Source organism: Miscanthus floridulus, chromosome 19 (assembly GCF_019320115.1).
Source record: "Miscanthus floridulus cultivar M001 chromosome 19, ASM1932011v1, whole genome shotgun sequence".
Taxonomy (NCBI): domain Eukaryota; kingdom Viridiplantae; phylum Streptophyta; class Magnoliopsida; order Poales; family Poaceae; genus Miscanthus; species Miscanthus floridulus.
In genome coordinates this window covers 90,568,950-90,592,076 of record NC_089598.1, presented here as the reverse complement: position 1 = coordinate 90,592,076, position 23,127 = coordinate 90,568,950, and the positions used below count along the sequence as shown (strand labels likewise).

At 40.1% G+C, this 23,127-nt stretch overlaps 2 protein-coding genes across 3 annotated transcripts; both read left to right on the top strand.

Annotated features, from left to right (window-relative positions):
* The first annotated feature begins 373 nt into the window (after positions 1–373).
* On the top strand, positions 374–4,296 carry LOC136527487 (uncharacterized methyltransferase At2g41040, chloroplastic). Of its 2 annotated transcripts, XM_066520239.1 has the most exons (8): positions 610–733; positions 819–893; positions 1,463–1,566; positions 1,660–1,882; positions 2,125–2,318; positions 3,071–3,182; positions 3,691–3,804; positions 3,892–4,296. In XM_066520239.1, the coding sequence occupies exons 3-8, from the start codon at positions 1,493–1,495 to the stop codon at positions 4,030–4,032; spliced, it is 858 nt and encodes a 285-aa protein (XP_066376336.1). In that variant the 5' UTR covers positions 610–733; positions 819–893; positions 1,463–1,492; the 3' UTR covers positions 4,033–4,296. The 2 variants fall into 2 exon arrangements, with proteins under 2 accessions (XP_066376335.1, XP_066376336.1); XM_066520238.1 differs by lacking the exon at positions 819–893 and having other exon boundaries at positions 374–733.
* Positions 4,297–6,578: 2,282 nt separating this feature from the next.
* LOC136529589 (transcription initiation factor TFIID subunit 1-like) lies at positions 6,579–22,796 on the top strand. The gene is made up of 22 exons (XM_066522664.1): positions 6,579–7,062; positions 7,807–7,916; positions 8,482–8,544; positions 8,627–8,669; positions 8,825–9,076; positions 9,637–9,749; positions 9,845–10,013; positions 10,814–11,819; positions 12,632–12,834; positions 13,025–13,262; positions 14,150–14,486; positions 15,267–15,473; positions 15,567–15,659; positions 16,500–16,706; positions 17,842–18,045; positions 19,068–19,551; positions 19,625–19,794; positions 19,905–20,025; positions 20,059–20,060; positions 20,521–20,571; positions 20,669–21,610; positions 22,057–22,796. The coding sequence occupies exons 1-22, from the start codon at positions 7,011–7,013 to the stop codon at positions 22,402–22,404; spliced, it is 5,415 nt and encodes a 1,804-aa protein (XP_066378761.1). The 5' UTR covers positions 6,579–7,010; the 3' UTR covers positions 22,405–22,796.
* The last annotated feature ends 331 nt before the right edge of the window (positions 22,797–23,127 follow it).

Here is a 23,127-nt window from a genome sequence, read left to right as displayed (position 1 = left end):
TACTGTATGATCGGCCGGGAGACGCTTAGTACTACACAGTTACATACACTACATCAGGTTTATCTCTGCACGCACACGCCTTCCCCGGACAAGGTAAAACGTCTCCCTCCAGCTCTACGTCCCGTTCGTGGTATAATATTTTTCTCTCGTAACAAAAACAACATTAGCCGATTTATCGATGACAGACAGTCGAACAGAGTCCTTCATCAGACGCTGACGGCCTATTTTCTACAGGAGATCTATTTTCCTACGGGGAAAAAGTGTGTAATTTGATCTGTGACACGCTGATGTTGCCTCTGCTATGTGCCGGAGACGAGGAAACGAACGAAAAATCTTCACGCGCGCGAGGGGTAACCACTGCAGAGCGGCTAGCCACGCGGCCGACGCAGGATCAGAGCCGTCTCGCCCCCTTGGCGAACGGGCGCGCGTCGCGCCACGCCACGCCGTAACCGCTGCCACCCACCACAACGAACCCCCCGCGGCGAGCGCTCGCTGCACGCTGCTCGCCAAGAACCCGCCAATCCAAGCACGCAGCTCCGCCAGGCCGGTCGCTGTGCTGCGCGCCATGGAGCTGCAGCTGCTGGCACGACCCGCGGCGGCCGCGCCGTTCTCCTCCGCGCGACCCTCGCTACAGCTCCCCGCCCCGGCCCCGGGCCCATCCCGTCCCCGTCGGCCCGGGTTCCCTACTCTCCTCGCCGCCGCTGCTGCAGCTGCGGCGATCGCCGCGGAGCCGGTACGTGCTCCTTCTCGTCGGGTTTACAGGTTGCTTCTGTTGTATAGTCAACGCACTGGTTATCTTGCCCGCCATGTGTTTGCAGTTATGCTCGGCTCGGTTGCCAGCAACCGGTTGTTTGGTCGATTAGCACGGCTTCCTTCACTGCTGCTGGTACCTGGTAATGGAGATCTTACCTGCAATGCCTTCTTGGCAGTGACCTTTAGGCTTTAGCTCAGCTAAATGATTTAGGTGCCGTCGGTCCGTATTTCTGGTATCAGTTGTCGAGCCTGGTGTCTGCGTACTACTGGTGATACCATCACACTAAAGACCTGCCCCATTGGATAATCGACTGATAAGTTTATCCGTACACATGAACCTACGCATCTTCCACAATCACCTTGCTTTGCTCTTGGGTACATCCAAATCACGGGTAACGTGGTGCCTTGGGAACCAGTTAAGTGGAAAGCAGAGACTATAGTGGTTCCTACTTCTGATTGTCAGAGTCGTTTTCTGCCCATGTATGCCTAGATTATGGTGGCTTTGTTAAATTTTGGTAGATGCTGCTTGCCTCTGAGAATTCCTCTGGGGTTTGTGATTTTATGATGCGGGTCAATTGTTTGTTACTAGCAAAATGTTTCCTACCAGACCCTGCTATCCATTTCTCTAGGACTTTTGGCATTCCTCCCTAACAATAATACTTTCCTTGTACCATGCAAACTGAAGATCTCGTAATTTTCGTGATTACAGGAAACAAAAGAGCAGCAGCAGAATAGCAATATGGAAACTGAGGTGTTTGCCTGCCCTGTCTGCTACGAGCCATTGATGAGAAAAGGGCCACCAGGCATAAACTTGTATGTCCTAGTATGTTTCTACTTATCTTTCCAGCAAATGTTTTTGGCTTGATTGACATTTATGTTCTTTTGGATTATATATGCATGCTCCAGGCCAGCAATTTATAGGTCAGGATTCAAGTGTTCAAAGTGCAACAAGTCATTTACCAGCAAAGACATCTTCTTGGACCTCACTGTAATTGCAGGGACAAAAGAATATAGTGAACAGAAGCCCGCTAGAACTGAGCTGTTCAGGAGTCCACTTGTCTCATTTCTTTATGAGAGAGGGTGGCGACAAAACTTTAATCGGAGTGGTTCCCCTGGTCTTGATGAAGAGGTGCTTTTCTGGTAGATAACTTCATCTTCGACACCATTGTTTTACTGCATGACGAGTTAGAAAAGTCTTTCCTATGATTGAATAATTAATACATTTTAGACAGTAAGTATGTTGTGCATATTGTTTTTCTGTTGCAACAAAAGACTTAAGTCGTCGCAATTCGAAGATTGTTCGTCTAGCAAAGATCTTCAACTCTTCACTCTCTTATGCATGTCCCTCTTCGGATCTGCTGGCATTGTCAGTTTCAAATGGCTCAAGACTATTTTCAACCCGTTGCTGGTGGTATCCTTCTTGATGTCAGCTGTGGCAGTGGCTTGTTTACTAGGAAGTTTGCAAAATCTGGGACATACTCAGCTGTGATCGCTTTGGACTTCTCTGAGAATATGCTCCGCCAATGCTATGAATTCATTAAGCAAGATGATACTCTCCTCAATGCGTAAGCTCTCTGTCCTGTTTCTGAATCTTTTTTTCATGTGTGGTGAGCTTCCCTGTAGCACTGAAGGAAAAGTTTCTTTTGGATCATGGATGCAGATTAACAGGGGATTTAGGGTTGAATTAGGAGCCATAATTTTCCAATCCAGTACTCACTTCATGCTCACTAACTAGCTGTTGAGAAGTTGGAGAAGGTCAAAGCATTTTTTGATGCAACAAACCAAGCATATTATCAATAAAAGATTAGGGCAGGGGATCACTATGATGTTTGTTGGAAGCGAATGTTTTCTCTAGTTTAATACTCCCTCCATTCCAAATTGTAAGACGTTTCGGCTTTTCTAAATACATTGTTTTTAACTTTTATTATATATATCCAGACATAGTGTATATCTAAATGCATAGCAAAAGCTATGAATCTAGAAAAGCCAAAACATCTTATAATTTGGAATGGAGGGAGTACTAACAATACTAATATCTATTGTCTAAAGACTGTAGTGGATTGTAATCAACAGTGCATCCATTACACCTTGTTCGCTTGAACTTATCAGCCTGGCTTATCAGCCATGGTACAGTGTTTTTCTCTCACAACAAATCAGCGAACAATACTTCTCAGCCTGGCTTCTCCCAAGAAAATTTTACCCCCATCGAGCTTTGAACAATATATATAAGTCAAGCAAAAATTGATAACTTTTGTTATCTTTATTCCAAGATCAAGCCATGCAAACCAATGACTGTTTTCCTCTTTTGGTTCTGCAGGAATCTAGCACTCGTGAGAGCTGATATTTCAAGGCTCCCTTTTGCTTCTTGTTCAGTAGATGCCATTCATGCTGGAGCGGCTATCCATTGTTGGCCCTCACCCTCTAATGCGGTACAATTTCTCATTTGCACTTTTGACTTGTGCAGTTGTGCTAATATTCCAAAAAAAAAAGATTAAAATTTATGTTGTTATACAACATGTAACTGCACAATATCTGCTAGTTACATCTGGTACATAAAAGCTTTTCCTAGTCAACCATAACTTTTCATCTCATAAAGATTTGTCTTGTATTAAACAAAAAAACTGATGAAACCAGGATGCTTATAAGTCATACTCTTACCTTCTCCATTGGGACTGTGCTGAAATTTTAGCAAAAGTATATAGAAGCATGAACGTCCATTATTTGATATTAAATAGTGATAACATTTTCCCCTATGTGTTTCCAGTATAGCTTCCCTGATTCTATTCATGCTGTTGTCATCTGAATATGACATTGCATCTTAGCCAACTCGATAAATCAGAACTTAAATTGTATCATTAGTGCACTGCCAACCGACAATGACAATCCTGCCCTTCCATTCGTGTGATCATGGAGTATTTACTGACGTCTAATTATCAGGTAGCTGAAATAAGCCGTGTCCTGAGGCCTGGTGGAGTCTTTGTGGGAACCACCTTCTTATCCTCTCCCAGGAACAACCCATTCTCTGTTGAAGCACTAAGGCCACTTAGACAGGTATTTGGCCATCTTTGCTAGTTACTTTTCTCTTTTTTGCTGAGCTTATCTAATTTGTTCTGCCTTTAACCACTTATTATGGTGCAGATTGTTGGACCAGTTAACACCAGCTACAACTATTTTACTGAAGGAGAGCTAGAAGACTTGTGCAAATCCTGTGGCCTTGTCAACTACAGCAGCAATGTTCAGAGGTCATTTATCATGTTCTCCGGGCAAAAGCCGTATTGAAGAATTCTGTCCAAGTCCAAGCTCTATTGTTTCTTTTTATCATGTTCTCCGGGCAAAAGCCATATTGAAGAATTCTGTCCAAGTCCAAGCTCTATTGTTTCTTCAGAATTCCTTGTAAAACACGTTTAAAAGTATTTGCATATATTTGTACCATATTGTGCATAGGTTCCTTAATTTCTCTACAGTGTTCCTGAATGTATTCAGTACAAAAATGCACAAAAAATGCATGCTGCAGACTCTTAAAAAAGAAACATTGTTGCCCTACGTTTTCTGTGAATCAACACACTCTTTGTTCTTGGCTGGGCTACTAGCCTGGAATAATGCTTGAATTCTATTGCTCTCCCAAAATTGCACGTACCAATACTGTAAGCCGAGACAGATTCGGAGTCCGTCTCCGGTTATGTAATGGAGTGTTAAGGTTGGAGAAATCAATCCATTCTAGATAAGGTGATGCACCATGGATTCATTCTTTAACAGCCTGTTTGGTTGCCGGATCAACCAATCCGGATTGTCGTGGGACGAGGTGGCTCCTTGTTTTTCAGCGGATGAGTTGATTCCAGGATATAGAAGAGCAGCCTTCACTACGAAGTATCAGTCGGTGCCGGATGAAATCTTCCATACCTCAATCCAAATAAGTTATAGGTTCGGACTTAGGATCAGATGGCTCCAGAGGCGATCCATGATGCAAACCAAACATGCAGTAAGATTAGTGAAAGGACCTCATTTATCATACTAGTGCTAATTATGGGCTTACAGGAATGAGGTGGTGATGGATCAACTTTATTCTAAACCAAACAAAAAAAACTAAAGAGTGAGATGTTGATGGACCATTTCATTCCATAAACCGAACACCTCCTAATTGTTCCTCTTGTTTCTTTTGCACAAGGAGATTTTTAGAGAACCTTGTCACAGAATTACAACAAACTTTGGTATATATGGAATTGTCAGACTTATCGGCCGTGACTATTTGGCTGCCTACATAGGGCATATTTGGATATATGGCTAGTTATTAGTTAGGGTAACCTAATAGCCCTCCTGTTGATGTACAAGAGCTAATTTTTATCTAATGCATGAATAAAGTCCATTTGGCCTTCCTCAATTATTGTGTAAGTCTGATTTGCCTCCTTTAATCGCAAAACAGAATTTTTAGACTCCCACAACTTTTGAAACCGTACAATTTACCTACCTAGGTGGTTTTGAAAGCAGTTTTGGCTGACATATGATGCCACCTCAGTCATGAGGGAGGTAAATCGAATTTTCACGATAGTTTAGGGATGCCAATTAGACTTTAACAAAAGAACATAGAAATATTTTTTCAAAAAATATCTAAAATTTCTATAACAAATATGAATCCAATTTTATATATTTTTTCTAAAATCACGCTTTATGGTTTTTAAACTAGGAACAATAATATAGAGCATGATTTTAGGAAACACACATCATGAGATTGTCCAATCTGCCTTCCTGCTCGAGCATGTGCTCCCTATGTCTGCATAGACCTACGACGACGATGAACAAGGAAGCGATCATGTCCATCCTGATGTTGTCCAAGTCGTAGATGTCTATTCGGGAGTCTGAGAAGACGCACATCGGCTGCCCACTGATGGGCCAATGAATCGGCACACATCATTGTCGTGATATTCCTTAGAGAAGAAAGTGTTGCTACAAATTTAAACCACATGATACACATTGTTAATGTGCTATTAGAACTTGTATTATATTTTTATTTGGTTATGGTGTATGTCTTGTTGGTTAAGCAATACATTGTTGTTGAGGAAATGCTTTTGTAGTTTGCACATCAGGTTGCACGTTGATTCACGTTTCAGTCTGCAAGGATTTGTCTTGGCTCGCATCCTCTATTTCATATTTGACCTAGTTTTAGATTTTAGGAGAACATATAAAATTATAGAGCATGATTTTAGAATATATTTTTTAAAGTTAAAACAATTTGTCTATGATTTTTCTAAGGTTAATCAGATTTACTATTTTTAAATGCATATTTTGAAGCATTTTTTCTTTAATTATTTTGATAAAGATTAATTTATTTTTATGAAGTATCATGAAAGTCCAATTTATCTCGTGGCTGTCGTGGCGCCATATAGGATGGCTTATGTGACGCTACATCATCTAAAACTGCTTTCAAAATCTCATCGGCTAAAATCGCTTTGAAAACCACTTAAGACCTTGTTCGTTTCATCGCTAAACCATGGGGATTATCCCTCCCAATCTTCATGGTTTGGACAGAAAACGAATAAGGGCCTAATAAACAGGTAAATCGAACGATTTTTAAAAGTTGAAGATTAAAAATCTGGTTTTACAATTAAGGGAGATAAATCGAACTTGCAAAATAGTTGAGGGCCCAATTATACGCTCATGGGCTGCCGTCGCGCCTGATTTGACAGGGTTAGTCGACCCGATTGCTCGTGCTCGTTCATATTAGGTCTCCATTATGGGCCCATATTCTTTTCCGGCCCGGCCTGGCCCGCACTCGGCGCTCGGCAGGCCGGCACGCGCCGCCGCCGCAGTCGGCGCCCCAGCCCCTCCCTGCCCTCGGCTTTGCTCCCCATCTAGCTTCCCCACGACCCTCCTCTCCGCCCGTCCGCCACCGCCACCGCCACCGCCATCGCCATCGCCGCGCCGCTTCTCTCATCGTCGCCAGAAACGAAGCAGGACGCCCCCGCTACACCGCTGATCTTGCGCTTGAAGATCAATCAGTCCGCTCACATAGTTCCCTACGTGCCGAAAATCCTGCGGAGACCTGGCGGAAATCGCCCGGTCTCCCCCGCCTCTGGCTCGGCCTCGCCCTTTACGCTACGCCTTGAGATTTTTTATTCACTCGATCCAATCCGGCCCTGCGATTCTAGAGTTTGCGTGGTACGGCGCCGATTAGGGGCCTGAGGGTGCGGCGGCCTAGGGTTTGTAGCTACTGGTGCCGTCACGGTCCGGGGAGGCGGTAGAGGACAGCGACAGCCGCAGCCATGAGCGACGGTGAGCTCCATGAAGAGGAGAACCCGACCAACAGTGCCGCAGGTGAGCTCGACGACACCCAGAACTTCATCACAGCCACGTTATGCTTTTGGTTTGGTGTTGGTGCAAGAGCCGATGGGCGGCCCCTAGGGTTGTCAAATAGCTGGGTTCTGATGTGTTGGGTGTGCTATGTTAACTAGTGTATTTGCTGGGTTTTGTGCAACTGATTGTGGTGCCTGTTTACAATGGGATTTGATAAGCCGATGACATGCTGTCTGGTGTTATATAGAATTCGATGTTCTTTTTTGTGTGTGTGTGGAGAAGATTTTAGTTGCGGGAGCTACATGCACCCATGTAAGATGAGGTGGTTGGTATGCTGATCTGCTATGGGCTTGTAATTGTGAAGTTGCAGTCTTTAGAGTCGGGCTGTGAGAATCATAAAACTGCAAAATGATGTTATGAGTATGAAGGTGATCCTCTGTAGGGTTAACTGTTCCATGATGATCTTCTGTATTTTATGTGATGTCTTGAAACTTAATTTGATGAAATGTTGGTTGAAACTAGCATTAAGATTCTCCGATGCTGCATCTTTAAAATACTGAAAACATGTAACCCTCTGTTTGGGAATGCATCGTGTTATCATTAGTCCTCAGATTCTTAGTTTTTCTAACAATTTCCTGAGGTTGCTCCAAAACTGGATTTATTTTAAGCTAAGTACAATTGATGAAATGTTGGTTGAAACTAGCAATGAGTTTGTTTGAATAACCCCATCTTATTTATTAGTGATTACTGTTGTCATCCTTACAGATGACGATGACGAGGATTATGAGGAGCCTGGTGGAGGAAATCACTTCTTGGGGTTTATGTTCGGCAATGTAGATGATTCTGGTGACTTAGATGCTGACTATCTTGATGAGGTACAGACTTCTAATATCTGATTTTGTTGACATGCAAATGTCCTGTTTTTTGTTGTTTTGATTATTTTATTTCACGTGTCTGCCTCTAGCAGATGACATGCATCTCTATCTGTTTTTGATCTTAGTGCATTCTCAATTGGTCATGATTTGATACAGATTAACTTCTTTGTTGGTGCTCTTTTTCTTAACATTTTGATCCGTATAACTTATACTTTAGGGTGCTCAGTTGCTTTATAGGAACCAGCATTACTAAAAGAACCATATTCCACTGATTAAATTGATTTGATTTGAGTTCTGAAAATGATGAGATAGGGAAAATCAATGCTATGAACCAAACTATTCTCAGTCCATGCATTGTAATTTTCTCGTAAGTTGGATGTTTTCTGAATAGTCTTGAGCTCACTAAATTTTAGCCAGAACAAAGGTTAGTTGCGCAGCCTTAGGGTACTTTTGTTTTATTGTTTTCCCATTGAGTCTCTGCAGGAAACTAAGTCACTATTTAGTTATGTTTACAATGTAATTTGGATGTTGCATTTCTTTATTACTTTTATTTTGCTTAATTCAGGATGCGAAGGAACACCTTTTTGCACTGGCAGATAAGCTTGGTCCATCTCTCAAAGACATTGACGTATGTTATCTTATGCATATAGTTAATTTTACTTACCTATTTCATTACCAAACAAGTTAATACTATGTTGTTTGCTAATTAGCTAATCAAGTCTTCTCCAGCACCAACTGATCCTTCTGAACAAGGTTAGTGACATATTAGTGTTTCCATATAAGCTGCGCCTACAGTTTTGAGAGTCATTCATCAAGCCAACTTTGCCATTGCTTAGGAAGGCCTTATTCTTCTTTTCTGTGTCAAACTATGCACATAATTGATAACACATCTTTTTGCTGTTATGTAGACTATGATGAGAAGGCAGAAGATGCTGTTGATTATGAAGATATTGATGAAGAATATGATGGACCTGAAGTTGAAGCAACTACAGAGGAAGACAATGTGTTGTCAAAAAAGGATTACTTCTCTTCATCTACAGTGTATGCATCGGTGAATAGTACAGTTTCAGTGTTTGACGATGAGAATTACGATGAGGAAGAAGAACCACCCAATGATAATGAACCTCCTGGTGATAGTGCTGCCCAAAATTTATCTTCAGGTGATACTGGATAACGTGCCTAATGTTTTCAAGTTCCATTTATGTTAGTGTTCATTCCATTTCTTACTACTTTCTGGTTCCCATGCTACCCCTGTTATTTGTTCCTTCCATCTAGTGATTAAACATTTGTAGCTTGGCACCTCCTTTTTGGTCTGCAACCTTTTGTCTTCATATTTGCATGTCCAACTTCTGGCTTGGGCGAGCGTTGGTGGTAGTGATCAAGTCTGTTCCAGTCTAACTCTAATAAAACCTGAACTGAAGACTTGACCATCCTTTTTCACCTTTTTTCTTTTGTGACCATAGATTCTAGTTTGGCATAAACTTCACTTTTAATTATTGAAGATGAAAACTTGTGAAAATGTTATGCAACCTTTTTGTTCAAGCACACTTGATTTTAATTGCCGAGTACATGTTATAAAATAAATAGAGCATTTGTTTTTCTTGAAACAACTAGAGCATTCTGTCAGCACTAACACATCGAATTTCAATCTTTTTATCTATTAATATTTGTTATAGCTAACTGACTTGATTCTCATTTCTCGTAATCTTTTTGGATATAGTTTCTATCGAGCAGGCAGCTATGGCAACCTCAAGCGATAACCTTGCCATGGAAAAGATTGGTTTGTTATCACATCCAGAAGAAGGCATGGACTTTGAATATGAAGATTTGGAGGTATGTGAAGCCTGAACCTAGAAATTAACATTGCATTGTCCTGTATCATATTTATATAATTATAGCACTTTTCTTATTCATCTCTAATTAAACAGAATGAAAAGGGCACTGGGGAAGGTCATCTTGAGCCTGAAAGTGCGACTTCCCTCCCTGTTTTATGCATAGAGGATGGGAACGCGATCCTGAGGTTCTCTGAAATTTTTGGTATCCAAGAGCCTGTAAGAAAAGTGAAAACAGATCACCACAAACGTCCAGTGAATAAAGGTATTCTGCATGTTGCAACAAAAAGATCCAAGAAGCACCACCCTCCCCCATGTATGCAAGATCTTGATAGATAGTTGGTAGCTGGAGGGTGTTACCTGAAAGCAATGGTTACTGGGAACATAGTTATCCTTACTGCTCATGTGTTCAATTTGAGATGAAGAATTTTAACTGCCACTGTCTATGTCAACAGTTTATACTTATCATTTCCAAAAATCTGATTTCCAATATGTTCATTCTGTCTGAGGGCAAGTATCTGATTTGATGAAACAGTAGTTCTATACAAATTGGCTCCTGCCTCTTCTGATTAGGCCTAGTTATTATTACAGTGTTTTGAAACTAGGCCAAAAACAAATGCTGCATGTGAGGTCTAATTCGCCTCATCGTTCCGATAACTGTAAAAAAGATATAGCCTATCAAAAGGGCCAACTATATGGAAAGGCAAGCAAATTGTTGGCTTATTTCTTTCAGGTCTTCGAATTGATTGGTGTTAAGAAAAATTATTAATATGTGAACCTAATCTGCATCTGTATGACTTCTAGTTTGATTTATTGATCCTTTTGCAGCATAGCTATTGTTGACAATTGCTTTATTTTCTGCTGATTTCCACAAAAGGAATGTATTTGATCTTTTTTTACTGCTATATGAATGTACATATGTACTTGATTTTCCTAACATCAAACTGCCACAAGGCTTTGTTGCTCCTATGTGCCGCAAGTCAATAGCTTGTTATCGCAGTTACTCCGGGTCAAAACATTTGAATACATCTAATATCATATTTGTCTTGTTGTAATTACTTCCAGAGCTTCAGATCACAAATGTTTCTGACAATGTTGAAGAAGATGAGGAACTAATTCTCCGGAGCACTATCCAAAATTTCTCAACTTTGAAGCACATCCAGATGAATGCAGATTTTGTTGAGAGTGACAGTGATGAGTCTATTTCTGATGTCACTTTAAGGCTAAAGGATTCATGTCTTTCAGAACAACCAATGAAAGATGCGCATAAGGATATTCGTACTGTCCAGCGATCTCCAATTTGTCCTGATTTTTATCCACTTGAGCATGATGATTGGGAAAATGATATCATTTGGAACAATTCACCAGCAACTGATCAGCAGCCTTATGCAAAAATCTGTGAATCTGAAGAGAGTGTGGACACTCATGGTGAAGACCAGGGTAAAGATTATGGCCAGGTCTCCAGGTGTTGGGATGTACAGAGTAAAAGCAATGGTTCCCCAGTAATTGAAGAGACTTTTGGTTGTACAGAAATGCCTGCTCCAGCTAACTACTGTTCCCCTGGGAAAAGTTACCCTCCACTGACAAATGAAGATAACTTAGATCACATAACGCCAAATAACTTAGATGATACAGTTAAAATTGACACCACGATGCGTTTAAATAACCTTAGTTTACTGAACAGGGAATTATTAGAAGGATCATGGTTGGACAACATAATTTGGGATCCTACTGAGGTTACCCCAAAGCCTAAACTGATCTTTGACCTCAAAGATGATCATATGCTTTTTGAGATCCTAGATGAAAAGAATGTGGATCACCTCCGGTCTCATGCTCGTGCTATGATTGTTAGTCAGTCAACCAAGACTTCAACACCAACAGTTGATAATTTTGACAATCAAGCAAAGACATTGAGTGGCAGATTCAACATCTCCAATGACAAGTTTTATTCAAATAGGAAGACTCCACAGCAAGCTAAATCTCACACTAAAAAACGTGCTTTAATGGGCATAAAGGTGGTGCATTCTGCTCCAGCTCATAAGCTGCAAACCATGAAGCCAGTATTGAGCAAGTATGAGGCCTCCATCCCTTCCTGCCAAATTCTGATTATGTGCATCCATGATTTCTCATCTTCTATTGTCTTACAAGCGACTCAAATGAATTTGTCATGCTTTCAACTGTTACATTGTTACTTCATTGACGTGACTAGAAATGCAAGAGTGAATAATATTTTTTTTAGTAACATATTCCTTTTAACTGAATGTTTATTTCATTTTGAGCCTTTATCTATATCTAATCAAGAGTAGCAGTGGTTTGTTGTTCCGAGGAAATATTTCTGTAACTATGAATATTCTTTAGTCTGCATGGCTGTTTGATGGAGATAGTTATGCCCCTGTTCAAGATAAAGATAAAGTATCAGATGCATGGGAGTATGTATTGGAAACATATGCACCAACTCGTTCTTGTGCTCGGAGGTGGAAATTTCGCCATCCCTCAGCTTTCTATCTGTCTGAATCCTCAGTCTTAAGAAATATGAAGAAGCTCCCACCTCCCACCAAGGCAAAAAATTTAGTTTGTGTGTGTTCAAAGACTCTTTGTGCACCTGACATTTCCTCTTAACCAATAAAAGAAAACTTTCAGAACTTGAAAGTGTGATCATAGGTTGTTTTTCAAGTCATATTTGGTTAAGTGGAAACTAAATCTACTGCTTGACGAAAGTGTGATCATAGGTTGTTTTTCAAGTCACATTTTGTTGTCATGCTTATGTCACCCACTGCATCTTTATTTTTTCTTTGCACATGGAACTGCACTATAGTGTTTATTGATTTTTGGCCAAATCATCTCTAATAAACAGTAACTTCTCTGATTGTCAACTTTGTGCAGTAAGGAAATTGCAAACTTTCATAGACCAAGAGCTAAGTGGTACCCACATGAAAATAAAATTGCCGCTCAGTTACAAGGAACTGCTTGTAGCCATGGGAGGATGGCTGTTTTACTTATGTCATTGGGAGGAAAAGGAGTCAAGATTTTGGTAAATGCTGAGGACACTCCGGTCTCTGTCAAATTAAAAGCATCAAAGAAGTTCGGTTGGTATCCGTTTACTACCCCCATTTGTTTTGATTTTTCTTTATTTGGATTTTTTTTGTTATGCTTATGCTTTTTGTTGAGCAGTTGGTTGCTAATACATGTACTGTGTAATTTAAGCCCCCAAAAGGAAAGACAAATGGTCATTTCCTCCAGTTTAATTAGTTTTCTCACTGCCTTAGCTTTTTGCAGAATTGAAGCCTTCCGAGAAGATCAATTTGTTCTGTTCTGGGAAAGAGCTTCAGGATGACATCTCGTTAGCAATGCAAAATGTGCGACCAAACTCCATTGTGCATGTTGTTCGCACTGAAGTGTATCTATGGCCAAAAGCACAGAAATTACCTGGTGAGGACAAGCCTCTACGCCCTCCTGGGGCTTTCAGGAAAAAAACTGACTTGTCTATCAAGGATGGACATGTTTTTTTAATGGAGTAAGTACAATTTATTCCGTCTTATTTTTTCTTGAAGTATTAATTTCAATGAACCTTAACGTATGTGACTTTGTATAGACGCTGATTTTTTGAATGTTAGTAGCTAGTTCAACCAAGTGGTATTGCACAACTTTTGATGTGGCATGGTCTGTTAAGTTAAAATTTGATCGTAGATATCTCTTGAATTATGTTGTTATGAGCTACAAAATTGTAACCGTAAGAATGCACATTGAAATTGGGATATTTTTCTACCAGTTTTGTATCTCATTGAACTCATATATAGTCGACCAAATTATTATCTAGAAGTTACTTCCTCCATCACATAGCTTTATTTATAGTGTTACGAACTTTGGCCAGAGATTTCTCTTATAATATTTTATTAATAGTTACAAAATCACAATTCTATGTACCTTTGAATACAAATCTAATGATACCAATTTTCTATGATTTGATCACATACCTCGTAGATTCTTATATTAATTTATCAATTAAACTCGAACTTAGACAGTCAAAATACGGCTTATATTTCTGGATGGAGGAATTACAATGTTTGAATTTTTAGATGATGTACCTTACACTAATGGAGGGAGTATGTGTGAGGTTGCTTGTTGGGTAGGTATTTGTGCTTGTGAGATTTGCTTGTCGATATTATGGACTTCCTATCATGGTAGCACATGTGTTAGTGACACATGAATGCAGATACTGTGAATAGAGAGCTCTGATACTTTACAATGAATTTTTTTATTCTTTTACCTCTATATTTTGGCCAAGTGCTTATCATTATGTTTACATGTGCAAGACTGTGTTGGTTATGCACATTGGCAAATTCTGATTATGTTTTTTCCCCACTATAGTAATTCATCTGTCATTTATTGCCTTGAGTGCAGATATTGTGAAGAGAGACCTTTGCTTCTCTCGAATGCAGGAATGGGAGCCCGTCTCTGTACATATTACCAGAAAACTTCCCCTACTGATCAGACAGCTGCATCACTGCGAAACAACAGTGATGGACTGGGCACAGTGCTTGCAATTGATCCTTCTGACAAATCCCCTTTTCTAGGAGATATACATTCTGGGTCCCACCAATCTTGTCTTGAAACAAACATGTACAGATCACCTGTATTTCCTCATAAGGTTGCACCAACTGATTACTTATTAGTTCGTTCAGCCAAAGGGGCGCTTTCCCTCCGTCGCATTGACAAGCTATATGCTGTTGGCCAACAAGTAAGCTCTGGTGCCTGAAATACTATGTTCTGTATAAGTAGGATGTTCAATGTTTCCAGCCCTTTCCTATCTGAAGTTTCTCCTTATATTGTCAAGTACAGGATTCCCTCACTGAATTATCTGCTGTGGTGCAATTCCAAGCTTTACACTGCAGACCATGTTCCAAAATATTCATTGTTTCCTCTTAGGTTTAGCTTGTGCTTTTTATGTGTGGGACCTTTAGGCTTTACCGCTTTAGTGAACATAGCTGAAACATTGGATATTCCTTTGTTACAGTGGTAGAGATAGCTCTCGTCCATCATGTTTTTCATTTATGCTTAGCAGGGAAATTCAATTTGTTTTATTGATAGGGATCTGCTATGAAGTTCAGTAATGTAGTGTGTTGCATGTTTAGAAGCTTCTTTGGCGCAGTTTTAGCATGGCATTGCACTTGTTGAATGACCCTACACGGTGGCAGTTTGTTGTCAGCAGGTGAGAACAGAAGTACATGAGAACATCTGAACATGAGCGTTACAAATATGACTGGTATATGGTTATTGATTTCTGCGTAAAAATCTGAAGAAATTATGTTCCGTATTCACTTCTTTTGTCAAACAAATGTAACACTCCTTGAGTTCTTTGTTTTTTGTGTCAAGAATACTCCTCGAGTTCTTGTTTCCATTCAATTTCTGCTGTTGTTAGAACAGTACATTTAAAATAAATCATAAAGTGTTTAGGAGCTGTTCTGTCTTGGAACTTTAACAATTTCATCAATAACTTAATAGTCATGGTTTCCTGCAGGAACCTCATATGGAAGTCTTTTCACCAGGGACTAAGAACGTGCAGAATTATCTTCTGAACCGAGTTCTTGCATATGTTTATCGTGAGTTTCGTGCTAGAGAGAGGCCTGATGGTATTCCTCAGATTCGAGCTGACGAGTTACCCATACAAAGTCCTCTGACAGAAGCTATAGTGAAAAAACGATTGAAGCATTGTGCAGATTTGAAGGTATCTGTCTAGTTTCTTTATCTGTACATTTTTATATTTTAATTCTGGACTCTTATTCAACCATACTTAATGCTCTCCTGCACTTCCTTACAGAAAGGACCAAAGGGTCATTTTTTCTGGACACAGAGACCTGATTTCCGGGTTCCATCAGAGGAAGAACTGAGGAGATTATTGACGCCAGAAAGTGTGAGTTTCTGCAAATTATTGTTGCCCTTGTGTCAATCAGTTGTTTCTTGATGACAAATTTTTTTCCACGAAAGGATGGCAAAAGCTTTGCCGCAAATTTTATTAGAAGAAGAAAAGAAACAAGTATTGGCCCAGTTTTTTTTTGGGAAACCAGGCCCGAAAACCCAACAACACCTCCCCCAAACACAACTACTAAAACAACAAAAGTTCTCCACGGACAAACTCAACACCACTAGCTGCTCAGAAAAACAAACAATGAGCCAACTAGAAAGAAACGGCCAAACCACTAAACAACTCACACTCCAGCTAAACCGACTAAACATCTATCACAACTAATAACCAAACATCTACCAAGGCAAAATGGCACCAACTTGGACAACAACTATCAGGCTTCAAAGGTCTTGCATGCTGTCTCTCCAAACCTTTTCAATGCTCCTTTCACTAAAAACCGGCCAAGTCTTTTGCCAATTGCCAATACAACAACAGAACTGGATGGCAAGCTTATCTTTCGAAGAAATGCTTTATTTTGCACGGAAATTCTCGTGGAAATGTGAATGCTTATCACATTGTGCTGGCTATATATGGACCACAAGCACTGGTTATTAAGCCATACCCACATTTCCAAATATATAGGGTGAAATGTTTTTAAAAATTGGATCATCAGAGTAAGTTGACTGCGAATATTTTTCTTATAGAAAGTTCTACTGAAAGCAAAAATACCTAAATAATGAGGATATTTATTCTTTGAAGGTTGCCTTACCTTGTTGCCTTGGTGTCTAATTACAGTTCTCTTTTCAATCCGAAATATCACGATGACTCAACTAAAACATCATTATCCAGGTTTGCTGTTATGAGAGTATGCAAGCTGGTCTTTATCGTCTCAAGCGCTTAGGAATTCTGAAGCTTACTCAGCCTGTTGGACTGGCTTCTGCCATGAATCAGCTTCCTGATGAGGCTATTGAACTTGCTGCTGCATCACATATCGAGAGGGAACTGCAAATCACTAGCTGGAATCTTACAAGTAATTTTGTTGCTTGTACTAATCAGGTACCTTACTCTTTGTCTCATATGGTGTTTTACTCAAGTAATCTGATCCGGAACATCACTAGTTTTATTCAATATCAGTTCATTGACCTAAAACCATGTATTGTTCGTAAAAACTGCTGAGTGCTACTTGATGTGCTCTATGCTTTAGAGAGACTGCAGATAACCTTCATATTTATTCGTTCCCGATTAATATTGGGAGATAAGGGTCACTGTTTGGTATCAACAGAAAGAAAACTTGTACAGGGTAATTAGTCGTTGATCACATTAGGTCTTGTTGGGTGTACAGAGAATGAGAGCAGGAATGCTGGGAGCCCAGTCCATTTCCTATGATGTTGATTTACATGGAATATCCCCCCTCGACCTGTTGATCTTTGGATGTGACATGGTCCAGAAAACCCAGCTGAGTCCATGGCGATTCCCCTCAGCCCACTGGGATAAATAAGTCTTCGTGGGATGGGTACTTTTGATTCCATTTGGGCTGAGCTACTGGAGAAGTAATAGAGCTCTAGCGTTACCAGAATTATAAATTAAGCTCTGGAGAAGCCATAGCGATTCCATCTGCTTAAAGGCTGAATAAATTTGTGTCCTGTAGTGAGCCAGATTCAGTTTTCTTGGTGTGTTTTTTTCAAAAAAAGGTTTTGAAGTTTGGTGATTTTATTAAACTACAATATATATGTTTGGGTGTATAACTGCCAGTCTTCCACTGGTAGGATATATGCTCTCCAATCAACAAACAAACCATATAACCAGCCGGTTTTGGACCTCCATTGTCCTGTATATCAGAAAGTTGGTGTGCCTTAGTACCCAGCAAGATAGATGGGATGTTAGAGAATTAAGATTGATTCAGGTGAGGTATGTTAAAAGTGGGAGAAACATGACACTAAGTGGAGGAGAGAAGAGAATCAAGGAAGTAGAATAATCAGTTTAAACAGATATATTGGTAGCGTTTCTATCCTGGCAAAGTTAAAGGATGGCAGTCCTAGTTTGGTTGGGTTATGTATGTTCGAATGCATGTCTATCTGTCCGTTTTTTCTAAATGCGAAATGTAAAGATATATGATGCTAATTTTCCTTGCTCCCTAGTTTCTTGGTATACATTTTCCTGATTTTAATCAAATTTCCTTTGGTGCGTGCAGGACAGAGAAAATATAGAAAGATTAGAAATCACTGGTGTTGGAGATCCATCTGGTCGTGGGTTAGGATTCAGCTATGTGCGAGTAGCACCAAAAGCACCTGCCTCCAATTCAGTGCTCAAGAAGAAGTCAGCTGCTGCAAAGGGTACCACTGTAACTGGGACTGATGCTGATCTCCGCAGGTTGAGCATGGATGCAGCCCGTGAGGTACCATTGTACTAATTTCTGTAATAATAAACATAGGAGACATTGCCTGGCTTTGGAGATATTGGCATGCCTAAGGGTGTGTTTCCCAGGCAAGACTGCCTGGCTTGGGCGTCGCCCCCTGGCGTCTGATTTCAGAGGCCTGGGGCTAGGATCGATGCCTGGCGGGAATCTTGCCTGGGAGGCTACGAAAAAGCCCTAATATCATTGAACATGCTTCAGTATATATGAACATATAGAGTGTGTATTAATATTTGATGGTCTTTGGCATTCTTATTTAGGGGATCATTATATTATGCAAGCCACATGTGGGTCCTCTAAACAAGAAACACTTGCCTCCATAAAATGAAAACAATTCTCATTTTGCCATTGCAGTGTTGACTTATACAATAACAGGTGGGACCTACTCCCATACGTATGGCATTTTGGCATACTGACTTTCACTCTGTTGAAGCAGACATCTACGATCTCTTTCATTATTGCATTATAGTGTATGAGTGACTTCTTTTCCTAGCTTAATTGAAGGACAGCTCCTGCCATTTGTGTTTTAAAAAATTATAGTGTACGATTGATTAAAAAAACTGGACCAACCTAGGAGGAACTAGGTGGCTTTATGTTAACAAGAAAGTAGGCACTCAAATGCACCTCGATGAGGACTTGAACTAGGTGACATTCACACCCTCAACCGAGCTAGGCTGAGCTTAGTGTATGTGTAATATTTTTGAGAATGAAAGTTGTGAATCTTTTTAGGAAACATAAACTTATTCCAGCCATTGCATAGTTTGCATACAGCCTGGTTCATTGATACATCATATCAGCTCACAGCTGAGAATTTGAAGGAAGCAACTATAATATAATATATGGTGTATCATTTATCATTGATCACAAAGCATATTGCTAAACCATTCTTGGTGAAAAGGAAATCCATAGTGACCACCTCCAAAGCTTGGCATGTGTTGCATGTCCTTCATTTATTCCACCTTTATACTTTGTTCACTAAATAATTGATGCACTGCTATATATAGTTGCTGCTGAAATTCGGCTTACCTGAAGAGCAAATTGATAAATTAACAAGGTGGCATCGGATTGCTATGGTGAGGAAGCTTTCAAGTGAACAAGCTGCATCGGGAATTACTATTGACGAAATTCCTGTTAGTAAGTTTGCACGTGGACAAAGGATGTCTTTTCTGCAACTTCAGCAGCAAACTAGGGAGAAATGTCAGGAAATTTGGGACAGACAAGTTCAGTCACTTTCAGCTATAGATGGTGATGACAATGGCAGTGACACAGAAGCTAACAGTGATCTAGACTCATTTGCTGGGGATCTTGAGAACTTGCTAGACGCAGAAGAATTTGATGATGAGGATACTAGTACAGCAGACTTGAGAATTGACAAAGCAGATGGAATGAGAGGACTTAAAATGAGAAGGTGCTCTTTGCATGCCCAAATTAACGAGGAAATTGAAGATGATGAAACAGAAGCCTCTCTGGCAAAGAAACTACTTGAAGGTAGTTATTTTCTTCTATGTTCTTTGCAAAACCGACCGCTGGTGCATATGATTTATGGCCTCTTACGATGCAGACAATGGTAATGATGTCAAGAGGAAAAAGCAGCCTGTGGAATTGGCAAATTGTGGCACCTCTATAGGTGCCAATAAAATGAAGCAGAGTAAGACTGGGCAAATGATCAAATCATCTGGTTATGCTGGTGCATTAACCCCAAAGGAGAGCACACCAAGAGAAGGAAAAGAGGTATTAGTCTATCTGAGGTTCTGGACCTGGTCTTCATTGTCCTGTCCTTTTGATTTATTGTTATTCTGGCAGAAACAATCTGTAATGATGATTCATCTTACTCCATGCAGGTTGAAAATTCATTTGCTGAGGGTGGTTTGCCCTCAAAACTAAAACCAAAGATGGCACTCGATGTAAATGAGATCCTTCTAGTTAAAAAGAAAAGTGTTCTAGGAAAGGATGGACCTGAAGGTAAGCCCAGAAAGATGACTATGATATGTGAAGAAGTTCTATCCACATGAATACTTTTGTGTGTCGACTTGAATCAGCTTTTTTCTCCATTATACTTATTTTAATATTAGACACCTGCACCAGTGCATATGGTATAATGATATTCGGTATGTCAATTATGTTGCACTTGTGGTGTTTTCCTTTCCATCAGGCTTAACGCAGAAGTAGCTGATGGGTGTTAATCTAAGTTGGAAAACAAAATGCACAAGTTTGTATTTGTAATATGGTGGCAGTTTAAGGTATTGCTGCCATTCAGTGCCACTGGATATTGGTTTGCTATTGTGCCTATAAAAGTATTAGGTTGGAAGTATGCTCTAAAATTCTAAAATTGAATACGTGTTAGTTCGATGATTCATAGAGAAGCTTTCTTTCTCAAACGCGCGATACATATAGAAGCTGATCTGGTCTTTTGCTATTGTGGGTCTTATGTGGCATGCTTTTCCATATTTTCAGGAGAAGAAACAGGGTGCAAGGGGGGATACTCTTGTTTGTGGAGCCTGTGGTCAGGTAGGCTCAGTAAAGCAATTTCTTGCATGCGCCCTTCTGAAAAATATTATTATGTTTCATGACTTATTATTTTTTTTGTCTCATTGCTGTTGTATAGGTTGGGCATATGCGGACTAACAAACTGTGCCCCAAGTATGGGGAGGATCCAGAAATTTCAGAAATGGATGCTAATTCAGTTAAGTCCAACCCTACGGATACAAACCATTTGCAAGCAAAGATACCTAAAAGATTGATAACAAAAGTTTCCTCTGAAGTTACTGAAACTGAAGGGCCAGAAGGTATTGAAAAGACAAAATCTGTCCCAGTAAAATTCAAAGTAGGGGCACCTGATAAATCCTTGGAGAGGAACATGTCACTCTCCGTTTCACTCATTTCTGATAAACGTGTCATGGATGTTACAGACAGTAGATCTACTGGAAAGGTAAATAAGATAGTGATACCTAATAAGATGAAGTCTGATGATTTCCCTCCTGACACTCCAAAGCCATCTGTTGTATTTCGGCCTCCTGCTGAAGAAAAGAATGCACCTCTCAAAAAGATCACCATCAAGCAGCCTAAAGGCATAGACCAGCAAAGACATGTTGAACCTAGGAGTGGTCAGGAGCCCACCAGAAAGACAAGAAAAATTGTAGAATTATCGAGTTTTGAGGATAAAAGTAGAGAGGATGATCATTGGTTTGGTGGGGAACCCAGCCAGATGAATTCCTCACATGAGAGGAGGCTGGGTCTGGAAGGAAAAAGAAGCAAAGCCATAATGCAAAATGACAGATCCTGGAGAGATTTTGAGGAGCAAAGAGAAATGCCACAGCCAAGGCTCTTTGATGCTACGATATATGCATCGAGGGATGAAGACCATCTAAAGGCAAAAAAGAAAATAAAGAAAAAGAAAAAACATGAATTCAAAGATGATGACTTACTTGATCACAGGCCGTACAGAAATGACAGAAGGGTACCTGAAAGACATCGAGCAGTAAAAAGATCTAGTCCGGCTCATGTGATTGGATATGCGTCATCTGCTAAGCGTCGCAGAGGAGGAGAGGTGCATTTTCTTAGCTTTCACCTATATGTTTATTGCAAGTGCTTTGGAAAATGACGATAGCATCACCTGTGTTAATGTCTTGCCTCTTGCCTATTGAGAATATAGCTGTGTGATAAAACAATAATCATGGCAAAAGAGAGAAAATATCATTAAAATAAACACACTAAAGGATTTTGAAACAAGATGGCAAAAGCTAGTATGTCTTGTCTTTTGAAATGCAGTAAATTTCTGTGGTTTTAGTGTTACTGTCCACCCACTTGTTTAAGTATTTTACCACTATTTGATAATTGTTTTGCTGAACTTTTTCTATACAAACTGATAATTTGATACAGTAGGGTTTGCTTATTGCATTGTACAACTGTTAAAAGAGAATAAAGTAAATTACACATGGAGGGATTTGTTGGAAATGGAATTCGGGCTTGATTAATTGCTTCCTCGTCATGCAGGTTGAGCTCTCCAACATATTGGAAAAGATAGTTGATCACTTGCGGGGTTTGAGTGGATCACTGCTATTTTTAAAACCAGTGACAAAGAAAGATGCTCCTGATTACCTTGACTTCATACAGCACCCAATGGATCTTGGTACCATTAGAGACAAGGTGAGAAAGATGGTGTACAGAAACCAGGATGAATTCAGGCACGATGTAGCACAGATACAACTGAACGCACACTTATACAATGACAATCGCCATCCTCACATCCCTCCACTCGCTGACGAGCTCATGGAGGTCTGCGACTATCTGCTTGACCAAAGTGCAGATCTGCTCACCGAGGCGGAAGATGCTATTGAATAGCAATATAATAATTAGATTTAGCATGTGGATCTTGCTATAACCTAACATAGATGATGTATTTGCTGATCTGTAGGAGGGGAAACGTTGTACATTTTTGGGTCCTAGCATTTACATACAATCCCAAATCCAGCTGTTTTTACCTACTGTTGGTATTGGGTTGGGAGTTAGTGGAAGTACAAAAGATCTAGGTTAGTCACTCAGAGTCCGCTGTAACCAATGGCCTCATGTTGTAAAAATGTAGAATGTAATCTGTCCATTTACATGATATCGGTCCATCAATCCGATTGTCTTGCAGTATTTGATGTAATGTGAATGGCGCGTTCAAGTGCAGCATCAATAGACTGCAGCACGTGCCTGGGTGCACACTTTCTAACTTCTCTTGGTCTTTTTCCAACCTTATTTCTTATATCTGGAGGTGTATGCTTTGAACCCTGAACCACAAAGCTGATGGACAAATTTCAATCATGCCGAAATGACCAAGGTCAGCTCAGGCCTCTGAGTCTGAACCATCTGATATGAATATATATAATAGTATAATGCATCTGTTGGCAACTTGGCATCTATCGTGGCATGTAGTTACGTCTTTAATCGGACGTCTGACATGAATGCCCAAAGTCAATACTAGTAACAAAACGATCTATGCCGAACAAGTTATTTTGCTTAACTTGCGAGACGTTTAATGATGTGCACTGGCCTTGACTGGGTACTCATGGCGATGTCATT